The sequence below is a fragment of the Pectinophora gossypiella genome, unplaced genomic scaffold (assembly GCF_024362695.1).
Source record: "Pectinophora gossypiella unplaced genomic scaffold, ilPecGoss1.1 Pgos_35, whole genome shotgun sequence".
NCBI lineage: Eukaryota > Metazoa > Arthropoda > Insecta > Lepidoptera > Gelechiidae > Pectinophora > Pectinophora gossypiella.
Window position 1 is genome coordinate 994,963 of NW_026063245.1, and position 25,216 is coordinate 1,020,178.

The 25,216-nt window shown below is 37.7% G+C and overlaps 2 protein-coding genes across 5 annotated transcripts; one reads left to right on the forward strand and one right to left on the reverse strand.

The window, feature by feature from the left end:
• Positions 1-3,754: 3,754 nt before the first annotated feature.
• On the forward strand, positions 3,755-6,332 carry LOC126381076 (uncharacterized). Of its 4 annotated transcripts, none has more exons than XM_050030619.1 (6): positions 3,755-4,202; positions 4,321-4,453; positions 4,540-4,722; positions 4,892-5,000; positions 5,504-5,626; positions 5,868-6,332. In XM_050030619.1, the coding sequence occupies exons 1-6, from the start codon at positions 4,153-4,155 to the stop codon at positions 6,227-6,229; spliced, it is 960 nt and encodes a 319-aa protein (XP_049886576.1). In that variant the 5' UTR covers positions 3,755-4,152; the 3' UTR covers positions 6,230-6,332. The 4 variants fall into 4 exon arrangements, with proteins under 4 accessions (XP_049886576.1, XP_049886577.1, XP_049886574.1 ...); XM_050030620.1 differs by having other exon boundaries at positions 3,755-3,893; XM_050030617.1 differs by having other exon boundaries at positions 3,755-4,453.
• Positions 6,317-8,526, reverse strand: LOC126381075 (putative nuclease HARBI1). Its single transcript, XM_050030616.1, has 6 exons — positions 7,941-8,526; positions 7,665-7,855; positions 7,415-7,550; positions 7,150-7,291; positions 6,760-7,041; positions 6,317-6,602 (listed from the first exon to the last, which is right to left on the reverse strand). The coding sequence occupies exons 1-6, from the start codon at positions 8,181-8,183 to the stop codon at positions 6,490-6,492; spliced, it is 1,107 nt and encodes a 368-aa protein (XP_049886573.1). The 5' UTR covers positions 8,184-8,526; the 3' UTR covers positions 6,317-6,489.
• Positions 8,527-25,216: the final 16,690 nt, after the last annotated feature.

Consider the following 25,216-nt stretch of genomic DNA (forward strand, 5'->3'; position numbering starts at 1 on the left):
CTAGGACAGAGTTTGATAGAACTTTGCCAGAATCATAGGACAAGTATAAGCTATAATTACATGCAAGTCTCACCAGTGGAGGTTCTTGGACCAAGTTCCAAGTTGCTGATAAGCTTATATGCAATACCGTAATGACTTGCTAATGATGACGATTTCTTGCAATAGGCAATAACTTAGCCGGTCTCTATCGGAGAGGTGTTTATTTATTTTTCTTGTTATTATCACTCAGATCAAATTCCGGAAGCAATATAAAAAAATCGGTAAGATACTTTTGGAAGGGGTAAAAGGCATGAAACTTGAACTTAGCTACCGAGAAACAATGGCGCTGCAGATATAAATTGACTATAATTCGCTTACAAAAAGATTTTTTTTGTTTTTTTTTTATGTTTCGGATTTTGGAAAAGATCCTCTTTAAAATGATATACAATATGATACATAATTATTTATGTAGACTTAGTTATCCAGCAACAAATCTTGAGTCGATTTTAGCTCCCACTGTATTTTATCACATTTTTAGCCAGGACAACATGGCCGTAAAAAAAGAACCCCGGGACAGAATCTGATAGGACTTTGCCAGAATCATAGGGAAAGCATAAGCTTTCATTACATATAAGTCTCATCAGTGGAGGTTCTTGGACCAAGTTTCATACAAAAGTGCCCATTGTCATTTCAAGCGTCTAACTTAAGCGGTTTAGATTTTTCATACAAAAGGATTTTCCCGCTAATTTCCGTTCCCGTGGGAATTCCGGGAATTCCTTTCTTAGTGCACCTCTACGGTACCTAAGCTATGTCCCTTCCAAATTTCAAATGCCTACATTTAGCCGTTCAGGCTATGCGTTGATATGTCAGTCACTGAGTCAGTCAGTTTCTCCTTTTATTTAGATTTGATTTTTTCATACAAATGTTTTTTCCCGCTAACTACCGTTCCCGTGGGAATTTTGTAATATCCTGTTGCAACTAAGCTTTAAGTTTACTAAAGTACCTGCATGCCAAATTTCAAACGTCTAACTTGAGTGGTTTAGATTATTCATACAAAAGGATTTTCCCGCTAATTCCCGTTCCCGTGGGAATTTCGGGAATTCCTTTCTTATTGCACCTCTACGGTATCTAAGGTACCTGCGTGCCAAATTTCAAACATCTAACTTTTCATACAAAAGGATTTTCCCGTTAATTCCCGTTCCCGTGGGAATTTCGGGAATTCCTTTCTTAGTGCACCTCCACGGTACCTATGGTACCTGCATGCCAAATTTCAAACGTCTAACTTGAGTGGTTTAGATTTTTCATACAAAAGGATTTTCCCGCTAATTCCCGTTCCCGTGGGAATTTCGGGAATTCCTTTCTTAGTACACCTCTACGGTATCTAAGGTACCTGCATGACAAATTTCAAACATCTAACTTGAATGGTTTAGATTTTTCATACAAAAGGATTTTTCCGCTAATTCCCGTTCCCGTGGGAATTTCGGGAATTCCTTTCTTAGTGCACCTCTACGGTATTTAAGGTACCTGCATGCCAAATTTCAAACGTCTAACTTGAGTGGTTTAGATTTTTCATACAAAAGGATTTCCCTTCACTACTCTGCTCCTATTGATTGTAGCGTGATGAAAAGTATACTATAACCTGTCCAGGAGTGTGAAGAATAATTGTACCAAGTTTCATTAAAATCCGTCCAGTTGTTTTTGTTTCTATAAGGAACATACAGACAGACAGACAGACAGACAGACAGACAAAAATTTTACTTATTGCATTTTTGGCATCAGTATCGATCACTTATCACCCCCTGATAGTTATTTTGAAAAAATATTTAATGTACAGAATTGACCTTTCTACAGATTTATTATAAGTATAGATTATACAGTTGCTTTCTGTTTAAAGTTACCTCTATAACACTCATCTGAGAACATGCACCAATCACCCACGAACTCATTCCTGAAATCCGCATTGAAATCAGACAATACGTTTTAATTTTAATAATATTGCAATATAAACGTTTCACACTAATATAGCAGCGCCTCCTAGTGAGTTAATATCATAAGACTTATCTTAGACCATGCACCATTCAACTACGAACCCATTGCTGAAAACCGCATTGAAATCGGACAATTCGTTTTAATATTATTGCAATACTATTTTTCACTAATATTGTAGCACCCTCTAGTGAGTTAAAGACGTAATTTTTATTATTTGGGAACATGCAATAAGCTACCACGTACACATTGCCGAAAACAGAATTGTAATCGGACATTTCGTTTTGATTATATTGCAACATTGTTTTGCCCTAATATTGTGGCGCCCCTAGTGAGTTACAGCCATGACACCTGTCTAAGAACATGAATTCATCAAACACAAACCCGCTATTGAAAACCGCCTCAAAATCGGATCATTAGTTTAAAAGATAGGTGGTAACATTACTTTGCACAAACGCACACACAAACATCTCTCACCCTAAACGCATATAAATGCTCCGTTCCGTCGTGGGTAATAAATGTAATTAAAATTATACTAACCGTAATTAACAACACTTTGCTTTACTTAATACATAACATACATAAACTGCCTATATACGTCCCACTGCTGGGCACAGGCCTCCCCTCAATCAACCGGAGGGGGTATGGAGCATACTCCATCACGCTGCTCCACTGCGGGTTGGTGGAGGTGTTTTTACGGCTAATAGCCGGGACCAACGGCTTAACGTACCCTCCGAAGCACAGAATCATCTTACTTTTTCGGACAATCAGGTGATTCAAGCCTGAAAAGTCCTTACCAAACAAAGAGGACAGTCTCACAAAGTGATTTCGACAATGTTCCCATCGGGAATCGAACCCGGAACACCAGATCGTGAGCCTAACGCTCTAACCACTAGACCACGGAGGCTGTTTACTTAATACTACCTGATTATTGAGCGATGGGTTCAACTTTATGAATTAAATGAGGATTAATTGGATGAATTTGATTCACTTGACCACACAATCCACGTGCCACTTATAGTCGATCTTGATTTTTCTTTAATCTTCTCTTTAATCTTCGCCAATCACTTCGTATTAATTTATCTACAATTTATTGATTGTGATCTGGGATCTTCTCTGAAATCTGGCTCGAAGGACCATGAATATGCCATCAGGCAAAAAGGCATATCAATGCCTTTTTACTGATTTTTAAGGGATTTAGGTAGCAATGAAACAGCACCGTGTTCGACGTAATTACGTGTAATCAATGGAACCGAAAAAAAAAACGCCTGTCAAAAACAATTAACTAATAAAAACTATTGCAAATAAATTGCTATTATAAATTGAAGAGGCGTTTCGGATAATATTTATTCTAAACACTAATATTGTGGCGCCCCCTAGTGAGTTACAGACATGAAACTTGTCTAATAACATGAACTCATCAAACACAAACCCGTTATTGAAAACCGCATCAAAATCGGATTATTAGTTTAGAAGATAATTAATAACATTTCTTTGCACAAACGCACACACAAACATCTCTCACCCTAAACGCATATACCTGCTCCGTTCCGTCGTGGGTAAAAAGACTTTAAGTTTGTCCCTCCGTCACCTCAGAATACCTATTCTGATAAGAATATGCCGCCGGTATATGTAAACAAACACAATTCGTTCGACGGACTACAACTAGAGGATGACGTATGCAAACCGGACATGTTTTTTACTCCGCCCGCGCCGCCGTTAATTCATACCTACGCCAGAGTGGCCAGCGTAACGAGTAAGCCCCGTACGAAGCTACATAGTACAGTATGTCTAGTGCGAGTTTCATAAAACCAATCGAGTAACTTTACTATCGCGTTAATCGAGCTAACGTCAAACGCATCGACTATCGAAAACACGCGAGTGCGAGAAACCATCGAGTCTTACTACTCGATCGCCGTTTGCTCACCGTGAGTTGCGTTTACTGTATTTCTTAAGTTGGCAGCTTTGAAGCGTCTTCAAATAAGCCTACCAAATTTAGAAGAATGCGTTACATATTACTCATATAGACGTTGCTAGATCTCTCAAAACTAAACGGATTATCGCATTCCGCCATTGTTTGTTATTGTTATTGTTTGGGTCGTCGTGTCGCGTCGTTTTGATTTGTTTGTTTTCATTTTGAGTTTCGTGTTTTCTAAAACCAAAGACCTTTGTCTAAAACCAATAAGAATGAGAACTAGTTCATCACAATTCGAATTAATGGTGACGTTTATGCAGGAGTAAGTTCAAATAAGATTGAATGTTATTAATTACACATATTACTACAGTGAAGTTTTTTGGAAAGTTGAAATGGCTTCGTGATTCAATTTCTCATTGTGTTATGATTGTGCTATATAGGCATGGAGATTTAAGCAAACCCTCCACCAATGCTAGAGGCAGGATGACTACAATTAGACGGTGGGAGGAATTAACTACATTTCTAAATAGCGATGGAAGTGGTGACACAAAAACCACTGAAAAGTGGAAAAAGGTTAGTTAATAATAAATTACTTATTTTTGAGCGATATGGTAAAGGGTTAATTTATGTATATATCTTTGTTTTTTGCTTATTTCAAGGTGTGGAGTGACTTAAAAAATAATACAAAAAAAAAAGCTGCTCGTATCCACCGAGCAGCCTCAGGTACTGGTGGTGGGCTTGCCCTAACAATTAAGTTAACAGATTTAGAACAAAGAGTCCTAAATCTTATTGGTATGCAGGCTGCAACAGGCTTGGCAGTGGCAGAGGGAGGTTTTTCACAGGTAATTATATTTATTATTCTACATGTCTTGTCTCGGTATATTTTGTTGCTAGGAATAGCAGCACTGTATTTCCTCCTGTGGGTTATGCATAAGGTGACTAAAGGAAAAGGATCTTGTGCTGTCTAGGTGATGGGCTAGCATGTATAAAATATGTATTAACCTTTTTCAGGAGATTAATATTGAAAGAAATATGCCAGACCCTGTTGAAGAAATAAGGCTACCATCGCCTTCTGGAAGTACCCAAGCTGAAGACATTCAAATAATAGAAATCGCAGAGTGTAAGTAATATATTACTTTAAGTAAATCGTTTGTATGCTATTATAACTTCTTAAAATGTTAACTATTATAAATATCTGTAGAAGGTATTGTCGTAATTGTGACTGAGCCGTGGACCTCCTAGATTTTCTAAAACAATCAGAGAATACAATCATAATGAAAACAAAGAGATGAGAACCTAAAATACATAAACTCACATCCATGCTCCCCAAAGGGGTGGGCACTGCCGCAAATATTCAGAAGAGTATTTGCAGCCACTTTGGATACATAGTCCCGAGATGAATAATGATGAATGGTATGGTCGCAGGGGATCAGCGCATCCCCATACAGATGGTTCATCATGTTTGATAGGACACTTTCCTGGATTTTACCACATGCACGGCAAGATAAGCAGCTGCATGCACTCTATCTTGTTTCTTTATTCCCAGTCCAGCAGATAAATGAAACAAAAAGTATTTAAATAAGGATATTCTAGATAACATATTTATATAATTTCATATTTTAGGCACTGATTCATTGAACGAGCCTGGACCATCTAGGCGAGATAGCAGACCACAACCCCCAGTCCAAATGCCACCTCCTACGTCTCCACCTCCTCACCACGTAGAGGCTGTTGTAATAGTAGAAAGTAAGCAAAATATTTTTAAAATAATACTATAGTTATATTATATACTTAATGAAAATAATAGGGAATTAAGTTAATTAAGTAAGAATTAAGGGAATTAAAAAAGTTCTATAAAAGGTAAACTTCCATTAATTAGTATGGTAATAATTTATTTTAGACCCTGTAGTTACAAGAGCTTATAGTTAATTTTAATGTTATTTTTGACATCTGTTTAATTCACTAATATCAGGTGTTAATTTTTCAGATGCAGAAAACCGGATCTCACCAGTTCCACCACCACATGCTGATGCAACTCAGGCACAGCCTGCTCTCTCTGGGCAAACAACACCTCGCCGCAGTATCAGGCCAAGAGTCTCTCGAACAAGACCATCACCTAGGAGACTCGTAAGGCCAACACAAACAGAGCAGGCGGCTCAACATTTCCTCCATTCTGATGAAGAATGGAGGAAGTTCAAGATACAGCAGCATCGTGATAATGTGGAAATGGCAAGAGACAAAAACCGGGTACGGGAAATGGAGGTGGAAACGCAGAGGACATGGCTAGCTTTAGGTTCTAGAGTATTAGATTTAGTTGATAAGGTAGTAAATAAATTTTGTAAAGATTAAATTAGATTAGTAGCTTACCATACCTCATAGTTGTATAAGTATTTCATCATTAGTTTGTTAGTTAAATAAAGAATAATACCAATTGAACATAAATAAAAAGATTTTTTATTTATCACATATATACATACAAGATATATTTTTAAACATAGAAGAACTTTATGTAATGACACAATCATAAAAGGATTTAATTTTACAAAATATGAAAACAAGTATCTCGTCAACTATTTACAGGCAACTTCTACTATCTAATACAAATTCATTTATTGCATTCTTCTTACTAATTGTTCTCTCAATACTCTACCTCTTAATAAGTCAGTGGATTCCCCAGTTTGAGAATATACATTTTCATCCCTCTGCGAGTCGTGTATCAGATCTAGAAATAAATTATTGTGTAAAATTAAACATATGTTGGTAAATACACCAATGAAAATGAGAAAGTTATTGGAAATAATAAAATTGGTCTAGCCAAATAAATAAATGATTCTATTCTATTCTATATGGCATCAATGTTAATATAAAGAAATGGCTACCTCTGTTTTCATCTCCATCCTCCATGTTTGTAGTGCCAAAATTGAGACCTAAGTTGTATAAGACACAACAGGCCAGTATAATTCTTGCACATTTGACTGGTCTATAATGCAGAACTCTATCCTTATGTAAACAACGCCACCGATTTTTCAATCTGCCAAATGTATTTTCAATCACTACTCTGGCTGTCATATGTTTTTCATTATAATTTGCTTCTGCTGTGCCTGGAGCAGCATCCAATATTGGTGTCATTAGCCATGGGCGTTGTGGGTAACCAGAATCACCTGGAAGGAATAATCATGTGGTAAGGGCATAATTAAATAATTATCAAATACAATCTACATCATTTATCAAATTGACAATAATTTAGTACATCATTTTAAATACTTCACCTAACAGCCAAAACGCATCTCCATTTTGGTGCAACGACTGCATGTATGGATTTACTGCACTGTTTTCCCAAATGAAGGAGTCATGGTTGGCACCCCCAAATTTGGGATTAACATTTAAAATCCGGTATTCGTCATCACATACCTAAAATGATTAAAACAATTATAAACTTTTATTTATGTAGTTAGTATAGAGTAGTGAGTACTTAGTAGAGACTCAGTCATTACACGTTGAAAAAAATAATATGTAAACTAGTATATTACTTACCATTTGTACGTTAAGTGAATGGTAGTGTTTGCGACTATAATATAAGTGTTCCTCATCTTTGTGGGGTACAAATATTTTAAAATGAGACCCATCTATACAGCCTATCACTCCAGGTATTCCATATTTGGTGTAAAACCTAAAAAAGACAAATTAATTATTGCATGCAAATTGAAAAACAATCGTGTGGACCATGGAATAATGTAGGTAACTGAAGTAAATATGCAGTTATAAAGTATTTGTATTGTATTACCTTTGGCTTATTGTTTGTCGGGCAGCTGGAGTGTCAGGAAATCGTATGTATTTATTTAATATATTTTTATGGGTCAGAGCCTGAGTTACCTCTTCTATGTACACGCTGCACATTTTTTGTGAGAGGTTCTTTGCAACTCCCACTGGCCGTTGGTATGAGCCAGAAGCAAAAAAAAATAGAGCAGTAAGTACCTGTAATTTTACCAAAATCAAGTAAATATACAATATTATAACAAAATTATTATACCTAACTTAGGTAGGTTGTAGTTTAATTTACCTTTGTTTCTAAGGAAACCCGTTGTGATGATCTTAATCTTGTAAGCCGTTTTAACTCTTGGCACAAAAATTTAAAGGCCTTCTTCGGGAATCGATATCTATTTCTAAATTCTTGATCCGTGAGGTCCAGCAAAGGATCAAATGAGACGCGAGCTCTTGCGCGTACATTTGCCATGTAATACCGATCATCTTGCTCTCTCGTTGTTGCAAACAACCTCCATGCGAAGAAATGACGCGCTGTCATTGTTAATAATATAATTTAATTTTAATATGTTTTTTTGAAATTCCTTTCACGGCACTTTCACGAGCGAAACTAAGGTGAATAACTTTACTACGACGTTAGCGTAATCTTACTATATGAAATGTCAAAATTGAAACTCGCACTCGCAAAATCAACGCTAACTACAACACGACCGTTAACGTGCTCACGTTCGAATTAGTATTCGATAGTCGCTATCGAGAGAGTTAAACTCGCACTCGCTAATTGTAATTCACAATACTGCCACCAGATGGCGCTGTTTCAATCCCATACAAATCCGCGTTTACGTTAACGCGATCGAGTAGTTATAAAAACTCGCACTCGGCGTACAGAGCGCGTTAAGAAAGCTACGAAGCCGCGCAAGGTTATTTCAAGTTCCAATAACGACAAGCCACGTAACTTAAACAGTGATCAATCGACTATCGAAGTAGATGAGGAACCACCTTCCGAACCGGAATCTAATCAATCTCATACCGAAGAAAACATAAAAGATTTATCTTTTAGCAACCTTATTAAGCACTAGCTTTTGCCCGCGACTCCGTCCGCGTGGCGTGTTATAAAAGAAAGATCTTTGTGTGTGTGGGAGAAAGATTAAATAATGCTTAATTTTATTATTTTTAAATGAGGTTACAGTATAAGTAGCTCAGTTAAATAATGAATTGTTATTAATTTCTAGATTGGTTTGATATTTTAGGAAAATACGATCAGTTTCGAAAATTTAAACAAAATTTAAAAATTACAACAGAAATACGCCGTGAAACGTCCTCCTGGAAAATTCAACAGAAAACTACCTACGAAAGATTTAAACCATCCAAGAATAGTGAAAAGTTCGCCCGCAAAATTCAATATTTGACACGACTTGCTCACTCGGGTATCTGCCCCCCCTCCGCGCCTCGCCACCGCTGTCGCCGCCCCACAAACGCCGCCGCGGCCGCGACGTTTCTTGGTTGCCACTACTGCGAGCTATAAATTTCAAGCCTCTAACGCTCGTAGGCCTCTAACGCTCGCAAGCCTCCTCGCTTCCCGTTCCCAGGGAAATTTTTAACTTTGCATTCACTAAGGTATATAATATATGCATGTCAAATTTCAAGCATCTAACTTATGCAGTTTAGATTTTTTCATACAATTTTTTTTACCCGCCAATTCCCATTTTTCAAAATACAGCCATAACTAAAATTTATATTTACTAAGGTATGCATGCATGCTTTTATTCGTAGCATGCATGCTAGATTGAAAACATATATGTTACGCGGTTTAGATTTTATCATACAAATGTTTTTTCCCGCTAACTTCCGTTCCCGTGGGAATTTTGCAATATCCAGTTGCAACTAAGCTTTAAGTTAACTATGGTACCTGCATGCCAAATCAAGCGTCTAACTTAAGCGGTTTAGAATTTTTGTACAAAAGGGTTTTCCCGCTAATTCCTGTTCCCGTGGGAATTTCGGGAATTCCTTTCTTAGTGCACCTCTACAGTACCTAAGCTACGTCCCTTCCTAATTTCAAGTGCCTACATTTAGCCGTTTAGGCTGTGCGTTGATATGTCAGTCATTCAGTCACTCAGTTTCTTCTTTTATATATTTAATTATTTCCGTCATAAATGATTTCCATGTAACTTTAACCATTAAGGCTGCTCACGCGACGGAAGCTTAAAAAATGGAGTAACTTCTCCCGTTTTCCCAAAATTTCCCTTCACTACTCTGCTCCCATTGATTGTAGCGTGATGAAAAGTATACTATAACCTGCCCAGGAGTATGAAGAATAATTGTACCAAGTTTCATTAAAATCCGTCCAGTCGTTTTTGTTTCTATAAGGAACATACAGACAGACAGACAAAAATTTTACTGATTACATTTTTGGCATCAGTATCGATCACTAATCACCCCCTGATAGTTATTTTGAAAATATATTTAATGTACAGAATTGACCTCTCTACAGATTTATTATAAGTATAGATTAAAAAAAATGATGTTGGATAGAAGCTTTGATTTTATAACTAAATTAAAGAACGGTTTTTTGATGGTAGGAACTTGGGCATTTGGTAATATTTGTCATTACAAGTGCAAACATGAACATATGCCAGTGAAATGCTCGTAGTTTAAGATGTAAGTTTAAACATACATGTTTAAACAGTTTTTAATCCAAGAGAAAATTCACATCGCAGTTATATCCGAAACGTGGCTCGAACAAGAGGATCCTTTTAAAATTAACGATTATTTTTCATACAGGAAGGACAGGGATTCTCCATACAGGACGGGTGGCGGGGGTTTGGTTATTTTAGTTCACAGGTCAATAAAATCTCAAAATATACAGATCTATACTTATAATAAATCTGTAGAGAGGTCAATTCTGTACATTAAATATTTTTTCAAAATAACTATCAGGGGGTGATAAGTGGTCGATACTGATGCCAAAAATGCAATCAGTAAAATTTTTGTCTGTCTGTCTGTCTGTCTGTCTGTCTGTCTGTCTGTCTGTCTGTCTGTCTGTATGTTCCTTATAGAAACAAAAACTACTGGACGGATTTTAATGAAACTTGGTACAATTATTCTTCACACTCCTGGACAGGTTATAGTATACTTTTCATCACGCTACAATCAATAGGAGCAGAGTAGTGAAGGGAAATCCTTTTGTATGAAAAATCTAAACCACTCAAGTTAGACGTTTGAAATTTGGCATGCAGGTACCTTAGATACCGTAGAGGTGCACTAAGAAAGGAATTCCCGAAATTCCTACGGGAACGGGAATTAGCGGGAAAATCCTTTTGTATGAAAAATCGAAACCATTCAAGTTAGACGTTTGAAATTTGGCATGCAGGTACCTTAGATACCGTAGAGGTGCACTAAGAAAGGAATTCCCAAAATTCTCACGGGAACGGGAATTAACGGGAAAATCCTTTTGTTTGAAAAATCTAATCCATTCAAGTTAGATGTTTGAAATTTGGCTCGCAGGTACCTTAGATACCGTAGAGGTGCACTAAGAAAGAAATTCCCGAAATTCCCACGGGAACGGGAATTAGCGGGAAAATCCTTTTGTATGAATAATCTAAACCACTCAAGTTAGACGTTTGAAATTTGGCATGCAGGTACTTTAGTAAACTTAAAGCTTAGTTGCAACAGGATATTACAAAATTCCCACGGGAACGGTAGTTAGCGGGAAAAAACATTTGTATGAAAAAATCAAATCTAAATAAAAGGAGAAACTGACTGACTCAGTGACTGACATATCAACGCATAGCCTGAACGGCTAAACGTAGGCATTTGAAATTTGGAAGGGACATAGCTTAGGTACCGTAGAGGTGCACTAAGAAAGGAATTCCCGGAATTCCCACGGGAACGGAAATTAGCGGGAAAATCCTTTTGTATGAAAAATCTAAACCGCTTAAGTTAGACGCTTGAAATTTGGCATGCAGGTACCTTAGTTAACTTAAAGCTTAGTTGCAACAGGATATTGCAAAATTCCCACGGAAACGGGAGTTAGCGGGAAAAAAACATTTGTATGAAAAAATCGAAACCGCGTAGGATAGATGTTTTCAATTCAATTCAATTAAATTATTTATTGCATTCCATGTAGTACAATGGGGTGTTACATAGGCATAGGAACTAAAACATGGACCCTGTAGGGCACAGCAACGTTGAAGGGAAGAGAGGAAGTGTGTATTAAAATTAAAACTCAATGAACAATCAATAAAAAAAAAAAATCAATTCAATCAATTGATTCAATCTAGCATGCATGCATACCTTAGTAAATATAAAGTTTATTTTTTGCTGTATTTTGACCCAAGTTATTGGGAAAAAAATTGTATGAAAAAATCTAAACTGCATAAGTATGCACTCCCACACACACAAAGATCTCTCTCTTATATAACACGCCACGCGGACGAAGTCGCGGGCAAAAGCTAGTAAGCCATAATAATTTAGGTATTGGAATTATACATGTTAAAATTCTTAATTGCCCTAAGATTGAAAATATAGTGTCTGTTTATTGCAGTAGCGACATAAGTACTAGAAGTAGCGATTGAGAATATATTTTTACATTATTTAAACAAAAATCTATAATTTTAGGTGACTTTAACGGTCATCATGTTTCATGGTCTTGTAAAACAGATTCAAGACGTAAACAAATATCTGATGCTCTGTTAGAAAGTGATTGTGTGATGTTGAATGATGGCTCGCCCACCAGATTTCAGATGGTGAAGGGAGAATTGAAAAAGTCCGCCCCTGATTTATCTATTGTTACTGCCGACACAGGGTCGGAATTACATTGGTCTGTAACCAGCGTGTCTCTTAGCAGTGACCATTTTATTCTAAAAATTCGTATGAAAATTGAAATTAATCCATACTAATATTATAAATGCGAAAGTAACTCTGTCTGTCTGTCTGTCTGTCTGTCTGTCTGTCTGTCTGTCTGTCTGTCTGTTACTCTTTCACGCCTAAACGGCTCAACGGATTTTGATGAAATTTGGTATGGTGATAGATGATAACCTAGAAATGGTCATAGGCTATAAATAATCACGCCATCGTTCTTAGGGGGTAGGCAGTTGGCAGATAACTAAATTGATTTAGTGATTTGTAGTCGTTTTTGTTGGGACTTTTGCTCTTTCACGTCTAAACGGCTGAACGGATTTTAATGAAATTTAGTAAGGTAATAGTTGGTTATCTAAAAACGGTTGTACGATCAAATTGATCACGTCATCGTACTTAGGGGGTAGGAAGTAGGCAGAAAACTGAATTGAGTTAGTGATTTTTTTATGGTTTTTGCTGGGAGTTTTGTCTATCATGCCTAAACGGCTCAACGGATTTTGATGAAATTTAGTTAGCTGATAGATAGTAATCTAGAAAAGGATATGGCCTATTAATATTTATGCTATCGTACTTAAGGCGTAGGCAGTAGACAGAAAACTAGGTTAGTGATTTTTAATTGTTTGTTTTAAAAGTTTGCCTCATTCACGCCTTAACGTCTGAACGGAATTTTATAAGACTTGGTTAATTTAAAGATAGGATCTTAGGCACGGACACAGGCTACTTTTTATGGCGGGAAAATACCTCATTCCCGCGGAAATCTAGATTTCGTGATCGTGTCAAGAAGCGCATGACGCCATAGCTACTGGAATGATTTCGATGTTTTTTTTTAAACTGAGTGACCTCAAGTTAGTATTTGATCACTTTTCTAACTTAGAGGGTAGGTAGGCGCCATAATTTAGGGAATTTATGATAAAATTTTGATGCAACTGTCTTTATTAAACAGTTATATCTCATTCCTACAGGAACCTACACATAGCTATAGCTAGCTATCTATTAACATTAAAACTCTTTCTAGAATCACATTACGCCAATTAATTGATCTGATTTGTATAAGTTTTTTTATTCAACTAACTATTACATTACATACAGATAAAATCTAATTACTTACACCACAAAATTAATATAGTACTACATGACTAGCTACGCTTTAAACTTGAGGAGGTAATTCGATAGACATTTATACGAACTTTAAGCCCAGTAATCAATCATAGTAATAAGGTAATACTCATTTTAGACAAAGAAACGGATAGGTAATCAGTTCTTCAACGAAATTATAACACCTACACTTAGTTTGTTTACTATTTAACGAGGGAAAATAATCCTTACTAATATTATAAATGCGAAAGTAACTCTGTCTGTCTGTCTGTCTGTTACGCTTTCCCGCTAAAACCTCTCAACCGATTTTGATTAAATTTGGCACAGACAATCTTTAGACCCTGAGAAAGAAAATAGGATACCTTTTATTGCGAAAAGAAGGGACGAAGAGATTGAAATAGGGGTTGAAAGTTTGTATGGGATATTTTAATTTTAAAATATAAATCCATGAAACTTTATATTTAAGCACTTGATAAAAAATAATTAAACATTTGTTCTAGCGTTGCTGAAATTTCGACCAGTGAGGGGGTGAAATGAGGGTTGAAAGTTTGTATGGGAGTTCGTCATTTTTGGGGATAAAACCACGAAACTTTATATTTAGGAACTTGATAAGAAATAAAAAAACAATTTGTTAAAGCGTTTTTGAAAATTCGATCTTTGAGGGGATGAAATAGGTGTTGAAATTTTTTATGAGGTTCGTCATTTTTCAAGATAAAAATATTAAATTTTGTGTTTAGGCACTAAATAACAAACAAAAAATCGTTTGTTCAAGCATTTTGAAATTTTTACCAGTATGGGGGTGAAATACGGGTTGAATGTTTGTATGGGTATTCGTCATTTTTGAAGATAAAACCATGAAACTTGGTACGTAGGTCTCTTAGGATGTGCAGAGTTTTTCAACAAACGGATTTTCCGAAATTCGAACGGAACGGAACGGATTCGGAACGGGAACTACGAAGCCAATCTTTTTGTATACAAAATATTAACCACTGAACCTAGGAACATGATATTTAGTAGTTTTGGGTGTATCAAGTTAAAAAAATTTGGCTTTTGTAGATAAAGTTCCTTTTAACGAATACTCTGCATCGCCGCCACTGCCGTCGGTCGTCGTTCGTCGTCGCGCACATTCGCCGAAGTGTGGCGGCAGTCAACGGCGCTGTCTTGTGGTGGGGGAGCGCACGTGGTGTATACGTGGCCTGCTCGCGAGTGTCGAGTCCAAACAATTTCTACATTTTAACAAATAATAACAAAATAGCAAACGTTGTGTACAAAAAAGTTTTAAATTAGGTCATTTTAAAATATTTTTGTACACAACGTGACGCTGACCCCTGTAAGTGTCTTGGACATAAGGGACCGATAAATATTCCTAGGTAATTTCTGCCACTCAATGGAATACATAGGTACTTTATAACGACTGTAAACAGATATTTTTTATTTTTTTTTAAATATACCTACTTACTCTCTTTTAATCACATGCTATACCGTTCCTTTTATATAATCCTTAATATTCAAATTAAAAGTACGCAGACGAAGTCGCGGGTACCAGCTAGTGTACTTATAAACAAGAAACGTAATTTTAAAAAAGCGGACTGGAGCACATACTCATCACATTTAGAAGAGACATTTTTAAATATTAGTTTCCCTAAAAAATTACAATCGGCATAATAATATGACACCTTTATTAAAGCGATTAATCAATCAGCAGATTATAAAATTCTGTTTGTTACATATTGCCAATTTCCGGAAAATAATTTTAATCCCAAACCATATTGGAATGCTGAGCTGTCCAGATCAGTTGCTTTACGGCGATTAGCTTTATCTAATTTCAGACGCAATGCTACTATAATCACGATATTCTTTTGGATAAAATACGAGAATTTCAACGGCTACTTCGAATTGCCGAGCGGAAAGCTTGGTGTTATTTTTGTGACTCTACTGATAGCGAAATGTCTTCTAGTCAAATGTGGCGCAAAATGTTCATCTGTCAAAACTGTGTTGTAAGGTGAAACCGCGCTCCATCAAATAATTTGTTATTGTGATATAATCTTGGTATCCACCTGTGAATGTAGTGTTATCACGTTAGGGAAGCTGTGCAGACATTGTGCCAGTGTTATTTTAACGAACTACAGTGATTTGCCACTAAAAACTGGTACAAAACCTAAAACATTGACATTTGCATACCAAAATTTTTATAAGTGTACCCTCAACATTCTTATGATTAATTGTCACTTAAAGGATCAGTGTTGCCATATCTAGATTTCAATTCCTACCATAGCTTAGTGTTGCCAGTACAACAAAACATATTACCCCAAAAAAAAGGAAAATGGCATCCAAAGCAGCAGGATCAGCTACTACTATAGGCACTAGCACTCGGTCCCCGGCACCTGGGAAATGCGTAAAGTGCAATAAGAGCCCGAATGACAAGAAAACATCAGCGACTTGCGACTGCTGCAATGCCTTATTCTGTGGTGATTGTCATGGACTCTCATCAACCGAGGTCCGAGTATTGGAATTAAAAACTGTAGCACGCATCATGACCTTCTTGTGCGCGGACTGCAGATCCGCAATGACGCAGTTACCTTTGATACTGAAGAAACTGAATGATCTCACAGAAGAAGTCAAACAACTGCGTGTCCGCCAAGATATGCTAGCTACCGAATCGGCGATAACTGAGATGCAAGAAAGAAGTAAAAGATCTACCAATATCATTATGTACGATCTACCAGAATCCAAGAGCGACAATAAGGAAATAAGAAAAGAGGATGACAGGAAAGCTTGTGAGAAAGTTATAAAGACGTTAACAAACCAAGTAAATTGCAATGGAATCTCAACATTTAGATTGGGCCCGCCAAAGGTTGGTGCCGAATCTCCTAGACCGCTAAAAGTTATCTTTCATTCTAAAACCGATGCTATAGAAGTAATGCGTAACAGGAACAAGCTAGCGAAGCCAAAATCAATTGCTTCAGATTTGACACCCATGCAGCGCGAGTATCTCAAATACCTGCGCGAAGAGCTGGAAAAGCGGAAGGAGGAAGGTGAAAGAGGCATAACCATTAAGTACGTGCGCGGACAACCCACTATCGTAAAAGTCGATAGTCCTGGAACCCCAAAAAACTAATCCATACCAAAAGCTCGTACCCAAAGACGCCAATAAACCACCCACAGCCGACGTTCAGAACATTTACTATTTTGTATACCAACATCCAATCTGTGACATCTAAATTAGACATATTCTTGGCCAGGGTAAATCTAACGAAACCGGCTATAATAGTAATTACGGAAACATGGCTTAAACCCACTATACCCGACGCTCTCATAAGAATACCAGGTTATGATATATATAGAGATGATCGGTTAATAAAACGCAGTGGAGGAGTGGCGATATATGTTGCAAACGATAATACAATCATTACAGCAAAACTGAACCGAAAATATAATGGTACGCTGACAAATTCAGAGTGTATATGGCTAGACATACAAATTGCATCAACTAAGTTTCTACTGTCTGGTGTCTATCGTGGGCACGATTCGACACTCGAACAAGATACTGTTTTACTCAACAGAATTGAACAGGCTTCAGAAACAAACACCATACTTGTATTCGGAGACTTCAATTACCGAGGTGTCAAATGGCCGCTTCAAAACTGCGAATATCTAACACCAAAGGAAGAAAACTTTGTACAGTGGTTCAGAGGCAACAACCTAGTACAGTTAGTAGATAAACCAACTAGATACAGGGATGGATATCGACCATCTTACCTAGATCTGTTACTGACAAATGATGACACTCTAATAGCTCAAGTCAGAGAAGAATCACCAATTGGGAAAAGTGACCACACATGTATAATAGCTGCTATTGAGATAGAAACCTACAAGCTGCCGCGCAACATACTAAGACGCAACTTCCATAAAGCAAACTTTGATAAAATTAATGAATTTCTAACTACGACCCTACCTGAGATACGAGACGATACCATGGACATAGAGAGAATGTTCGATTCCTTTCTCTCAGCCACCAAGAAGGCCATTGATACCCATGTACCGATTGTTAGGGTAAACTCTCGCAGGAGAAATAAACCATGGATATCGAAGGATATTCAAACTTTGATAAGACACAAATTGATGCTATGGAATCAATACGTAATAACGGGTTTAAACCAGACTTATAAAGAATACAGGAAAATAAACAACAAACTTACAAACCTTAGAAGAACCTCCCGCATTAAGTATGAGAACGATCTCCTCCAAGCCGGAAACAAGAAATTTTATTCGTACGTAATGCAACAAACAACTTCAAAAGTGGGCGTACCAGCTATCTTACGAAATAAACACGGGCAGTTGGTGACTGAGGCCTCGGATATTGCTGAAGCGTTCGCTGATCAATTCGGAAGTGTTTATCAGAAAGAACCCATGGGACAGCTTCCTCAACTTGATGAATGTTTCCGCATACAAGACTCCATTACAGATATTATTTTTACTGAAGTCAAAATCACACAAGTCATCAAAAATATGAATACAGATTCGGCTCCCGGACCTGACGATATACCTTCAATACTGCTACAGAAGTGTAACCTTGAACACCCATTGTCTGTATTAATGCAAACGTCATATGATACTGGGATCCTCCCACCACTGTGGAAAACAGCAACAGTTGCGCCAATCTTTAAAAAAGGGAGTCGGCTTGATCCAGCAAACTACAGACCGATAAGTCTCACTAGCGTCATTTGCAAGGCAATGGAAAAAATCATAGTACAGCATATGAGGACATTCTTATCTGAACACAAAATAATAGGACATCACCAACACGGATTTTGCCCACATCGCTCCACAGTCACAAACTTGTTGTCATGCCTATCATCCTGGACGAACAGTTTTAATGAAAGGGAACCAGTGGACGTCATCTACCTTGACTACGAAAAAGCCTTCGACAAGGTCCCGTTTTCAAGACTATTGCAGAAGCTCGAATTCTTAGGCATAACTGGCAAAACACTCAATTGGATCGAAGCTTTTTTGCGAGGCAGGACTTTTCGAGTAAGAGTGGGCGAAACACTTTCTGAGGAACGAGAAACCACCAGTGGTGTACCACAAGGGTCGGTATTGGGTCCCGTACTGTATATCATATATACATTCGATCTACCACATCATCTCCATAGCAATGTCAGTATTTTTGCGGATGACACAAAACTCTTTGCCAACCCATTAGTTGATTATTCCCAACTTCAATCTGACTTAGACAAAATTGCGAGCTGGTCTAAGATATGGCTCATCAATCTTAATGCCTCCAAATGCACTGTGCTACATATAGGCAGTCGCAATCCTAAACGGACATACAACTGGAACAGCACTACACTTCGAGCAGTCAAGGCACAAACTGACCTGGGTGTGATCATCTCAGAGAACCTTAAGTGGGACGAACATATAACAACGATAACTAAGAAAGCAAAGAGCTTCATTTATCTCATTCGGAAAGCTTTTGGAATTTTAACACCAGACATGATGATTAAAATACATAAAACATACGTCAGACCACTGCTAGAGTATGCATTTCAAGTGTGGAGTCCTTATTTTAAGAAGGATATAGAACTACTAGAAAAAGTACAACGAAGTTTCACTAAAATACCGAAAGAACTCAGGAACAAATCTTATGAAGAGAGGCTAGAAACTCTTAAGCTGACCACACTGCAAGCTCGCAGGGAGCGTGGAGACTTAATAGAGACATACAAAATCTTAAACAGCTATTATGACGTGGACAACTTCGAAGCACTATACTTGTTCAATCATAACACCAATCTAAGAGGTCATACGCTCAAACTCTGTAAAAGAATTTCAAACAACAACCCCCATAAGCATTTCCTGACTAACAGAGTAGTAACAGCGTGGAACGGGCTGCCGCAGGACGTGGTCTCCGCTTCTAGCATCAACACCTTCAAAAACAAATTGGACAATTACCATAAAACAGAGAAAGGAAAACAAAACTGAATAGTTGAATACAGGCACTTATCAGTGAAAACTGCCTGCCTGAGTTAATAATAATAATAATAATAATAAAAATGAGATGGTTCAAGGGCCGATTTAGTACTTATTCACCTATAGAAGAAGATAAGGCTTATAGTGTGTTTATATTATAAATTTTATAATCACGTATTGGTCACTGGGTTTGTCCCAAAGCAGTGGCGTGATATAAGGATAATTGCAATCCCAAAACCTGGACGCGATCCCCATTTAGTATCTTATCTTCGTCCCATATCACTGATATCTTGTGTCTATAAAATTTTTCATGTAATTATCAACAAAAGAATAGAATGGTTTCTGGAGAGAAAAATGATCTTTTCAGATGTTACTTTCGGCTTTAGAAAATCTAAATCATGTTTGGATAATCTTCGTTATTAGTATCACAAATTCAAATTGGTTTTGTTAAAAATTGCGCTACTCTTGGTTGCTTTGTAGACATTGAACATGCTTACAACATAGACTTGGTTTCTTTAATAAGTATTTTGGAGCAGCTTGATATTGGATCTGATATATGTACATATTTATGGAATTTTCTAAAGGAGCGACGGTTAGTGATCAAGACAGACAATAGTCAAGTAGAAAGACACTGCTTTAAGGGGTTAGCACAAGGTGACCCATTGTCACCTTTGTTATTTAACGTAGCGTCCCATAATATATGTCAGAAAGTAACTAATGTCAATATACTACAATATGCCGATGATTTTGTTCTTTACATCACCGACAAAAATATTCCTTAAGCACTAAATGGTTTAGTCGATAAATGCCATATTCTGGAAATGACACAATAGTCTAAAAACGACAAATTCTATAAATTACAAAATGTGAAAACGCCACATTCTATTAATGACTTATTCTGCAAAAGACAGATTCTGGAAATGTCATATTCTATTATTGACAAATTCTACAAATGCCACATTAACGTGAAATGTAGGTTCAAGCGAATATGGTGCTAAATAACAAGTCATTCAATGCTTTAAAATATTATTATTTCTTGTTTAACGTTTAAATATTTATTCACATACATACATAAACTCACGCCCGTAATCCCTAATGGGGTGGGCAGAGCCACAAGTAATCAAAGACAACTTGCAGCCACTGTTGATACGAAGTCCAAAGATGGATATGATGAACCTTATGGTGATAAGGGATCAGCCTATCGCCCATAACATTAGTCCATCATGTTAGAGGACACAATCCCTCTGTCGGAAATATTTATTCAAAAACAATAATAATAAAATAACAAAAAGTAAATCCACCACAGGCTTCGTCAGTACCAACATTCATATAAAAAAAAAAAAATAAGGGAAAGCATATTCAATTCATACATAATAAAATCCGCACAAGCTTCGTCAAAATACAAAAACAAAACCACAATTGGCTTCGTCCAAAACTACCTACTCCAGAAGCCCACCCCGGACCGCTTCCGGCTCAAAGCTACCCATTAAACTGGCCGCATTTTCACGTTGAACAGCCAGTGAAATGCGCTGAACCAAAAACGATCCGGAACGCGGATCATGGCCCTTCTCACGCAACCGCCTCCCCAGCTCTCTAACGAAATCCAGTGCCTCGCAACCCCACGGGCCCCCAGTCTCAACGGCAAAGGGCAAAAAGCAATAATTTGGACTCACATTAGCATATTTTACATGCTTTGCCCTTGCCGCTAACTCCGCAGCCGCTCCCGCCGTCCGAATAGTGCCGGAGAGATGCGACGCAGCATAAGTGCTGACGCACGTCGCATCCCACAGCAGACTACGCCCCCGCTCCCATAGGACCAAAGACAAACCGTCCGGACGCTTACCGTCCGCACGGCTCAAACCCGGGGGCTCCAGAACGCAGGGGATGTTCGCTGACACCAAAGCACGACGGAGAATGTCATTAAGGGCTCCGTGTCGCGAAAACCTGCCAGCGGACCTGATGCAGCTAAGAGCATAAGAGCATGGTGCCCATCAGCCTCAACACGCACCCCACAAATACACCTGTGAGGGATACACACATTACAGCCCAAACGATACGCAACGGCGATTCGCGTAGTATCCCTGTCTAAAAGTGTTCCTAATTGCATGGAAGGCAGAGCATGAAGCCAAGCGCCCGACTCCGGCCTAGCAGCTGCCTTCAAGCGCGCCAAACCAGCCCCAGACGAACGCTGTAACAAATCATCAAAAACAATTTTGCACAGTTTTTCATCCCAATCCCTCTGAGCCCCCAGGCGGTCCGGAGCCGACTGGTTAGGGCATAACCCATTCCACTCGCTTAAAGCCTGGTCCACGAACGGAATCGCCAGTCTGTCACTATCAATACGGAGAATCTGAGCGACCAGACCGCGAACACCATACGCGGAACCAAGAAAAGCGGCAACACCGGTACCCTCCATCCCACGAATGCCAAGACCCCCATGCCTAATCGGTAAAGATACCTGGGACCACTGATCGTTATCTAAAGAAATTTTAAGAATATTCTCTAAAATTCCCCTCAAACATAAATCCCAAGATTGAACCTGCGCGGGATACAGCCACGAAGGGGAAGTCCTTAGGGTATAGGTCAACTTGGGCATGGCAAGGCAACTCCTGAGCAAAACTAATGCTACACTGGTGTAAAGCTGTTTCAAGTGTACCTTCCGGGAATTCAGCATATCCCCCTTCGCCGATAAAAGTGACGGCACCCCTTCGGCAAAGATTGGGGCTCCCAACAAAGAAAGTGAATCCCTGCTTTTATTCTGCAAGCCCGGCAACAGTACCTCGAACTGCGAAAAAACTGACTGTACGCCTTGACTGCAACCGTAAAACTCACATTTTTGTGCATTAAATTAAAATTAAAAATTAAAATTTCTTTATTTCAGATAACAATGATCCATAATTTACATAATAAAACATTCAAATAACTTAAAATAATAAATATAATAAAATAGAATTAGATAAAACAAATAAAATCAATTAAAATATAAAACAACAATGATCACGGAATATCAACAAAACCTTCTCACCGGCATCGATACAGGCACATGTCTGTCGCAGCAATGCCGGAGATAAGGACAGTCCAGCCTATCGCCGATCATTTGCAGGATGACATTGAAGCTGGCCCGCACTCTGCGCACCAGGGACATGCCGCGGGCGCGCATCGTCGCATGGAAGCAGGCGGTGCGCGCCGCCGCGAACATACCCGACGCGCTGCAGAACCGAGGCAGCCCCAATATCACCCTGAACGCATTATTGTACAAGATGCGGAGGTCGTTGTAACAGCGCTTAGTGTAATTCGCCCACAGGCTGCAGGTGTATAGTGATGTACAATACGCACGAAAGAGTGTAATTAAACGGTTTTATTTAGCTCACCCCGTTTGTTTTATTTATTATTAAACGGTTTTATTTTGCTCACCCCGTTTGTTTTATTATTTTTTTTTTATTTATTCTGGGGTCAAATTTAGTAATTCAAATTTCACCCTCTTCCTGTCAACCGATTAATCTGAAATTTTGTATACAATTTGGATTTTGGTGACAATACAATTATGTTTATTCATTATCATTATAAATCCAAGATGGCGGCCGCTACAAAATGGCGGATAACGTAGGTTTTAACAATCCCATCAATATGGGTATCAAATGAAAGGGCTCAACAAGCAGAATACAATATACTAAAAAATAAATAAATCCAAGATGGCGGCCGCCACAAAATGGCGGATAACGTAGGTTTTATCAATCCCATCAATATGGGTATCAAATGAAAGGGCTCAACAAGTAGAATACAATATACTAAAAAAAAAAAAATCCAAGATGGCGGCCGCTACAAAATGGCGGATAACGTAGGTTTTATCAATCCTATCAATATGGGTATCAAATGAAAGTGCTCAACCAGTAGAATACAATGTACTATATAAAATTAAAATCCAAGATGGCGGCCTCTACAAAATGGCGGATAACTTAGGTTTTATCAATCCCATCAACATGGGTATCAAATGAAAGGTCTCAACAAGTAGAATACAATTTACTATGCAAAATTAAACGGTTTTATATTTAGCTCACCCCGTTTGTTTTATTTATTCTTGGGTCAAATTTAGTAATTCAAATTTCACCCTCTTCGTGTCAACCGATTAATCTGAAATTTTGTATACACTTTGGATTTTGGTGACAATACAATTATGTTTATTCATTATCATTATAAATCCAAGATGGCGGCCGCTACAAAATGGCGGATAACGTAGGTTTTATCAATCCCATCAATATGGGTATCAAATGAAAGGGCTCAACAAGCAGAATACAATATACTAAAAAAAAATTAAATCCAAGATGGCGGCCGCTACAAAATGGCGGATAACGTAGGTTTTATCAATCCTATCAATATGGGTATCAAATGAAAGTGCTCAACCATTAGAATACAATGTACTATATAAAATTAAAATCCAAGATGGCGGCCTCTACAAAATGGCGGATAACTTAGGTTTTATCAATCCCATCAACATGGGTATCAAATGAAAGGTCTCAACAATTAGAATACAATTTACTATGCAAAATTGAAATCTAAGATGGCCGCCGCTACCAAATGGCTTATAACAATTTTTTATCAATCCCACCAATATGGGTATCAAATAAAAGGGCTCAACAAGCAGAATACAATATACTAAAAAAAAAATTAAATCCAAGATGGCGGCCGCTACAAAATGGCGGATAACGTAGGTTTTATCAATCCCATCAATATGGGTATCAAATGAAAGTGCTCAACCAGTAGAATACAATGTACTATATAAAATTAAAATCCAAGATGGCGGCCTCTACAAAATGGCGGATAACTTAGGTTTTATCAATCCCATCAACATGGGTATCAAATGAAAGGTCTCAACAAGTAGAATACAATTTACTATGCAAAATTAAACGGTTTTATATTTAGCTCACCCCGTTTGTTTTATTTATTCTTGGGTCAAATTTAGTAATTCAAATTTCACCCTCTTCGTGTCAACCGATTAATCTGAAATTTTGTATACACTTTGGATTTTGGTGACAATACAATTATGTTTATTCATTATCATTATAAATCCAAGATGGCGGCCGCTACAAAATGGCGGATAACGTAGGTTTTATCAATCCCATCAATATGGGTATCAAATGAAAGGGCTCAACAAGCAGAATACAATATACTAAAAAAAAAAATCCAAGATGGCGGCCGCTACAAAATGGCGGATAACGTAGGTTTTATCAATCCTATCAATATGGGTATCAAATGAAAGTGCTCAACCAGTAGTATACAATGTACTATATAAAATTAAAATCCAAGATGGCGGCCTCTACAAAATGGCGGATAACTTAGGTTTTATCAATCCCATCAACATGGGTATCAAATGAAAGGTCTCAACAATTAGAATACAATTTACTATGCAAAATTGAAATCTAAGATGGCCGCCGCTACCAAATGGCTTATAACAATTTTTTATCAATCCCACCAATATGGGTATCAAATAAAAGGGCTCAACAAGCAGAATACAATATACTAAAAAAAAAATTAAATCCAAGATGACGGCCGCTACAAAATGGCGGATAACGTAGGTTTTATCAATCCCATCAATATGGGTATCAAATGAAAGTGCTCAACCAGTAGAATACAATGTACTATATAAAATTAAAATCC

Excerpts from the sequence above, each read along its gene's own strand:
- LOC126381076 (XM_050030617.1), top strand. The coding sequence starts at position 4,223 with ATGTTATTAATTACACATATTACTACAGTGAAGTTTTTTGGAAAGTTG. Across the intron at positions 4,454-4,539 it reads CCACTGAAAAGTGGAAAAAG|GTGTGGAGTGACTTAAAAAA; the intron begins GTTAGTTAATAA and ends GCTTATTTCAAG. Across the intron at positions 4,723-4,891 it reads CAGAGGGAGGTTTTTCACAG|GAGATTAATATTGAAAGAAA; the intron begins GTAATTATATTT and ends AACCTTTTTCAG.
- LOC126381075 (XM_050030616.1), bottom strand. The coding sequence starts at position 8,183 with ATGACAGCGCGTCATTTCTTCGCATGGAGGTTGTTTGCAACAACGAGA. Across the intron at positions 7,856-7,940 it reads GGGTTTCCTTAGAAACAAAG|GTACTTACTGCTCTATTTTT; the intron begins GTAAATTAAACT and ends GTAAAATTACAG. Across the intron at positions 7,042-7,149 it reads AGATGCGTTTTGGCTGTTAG|GTGATTCTGGTTACCCACAA; the intron begins GTGAAGTATTTA and ends TATTCCTTCCAG.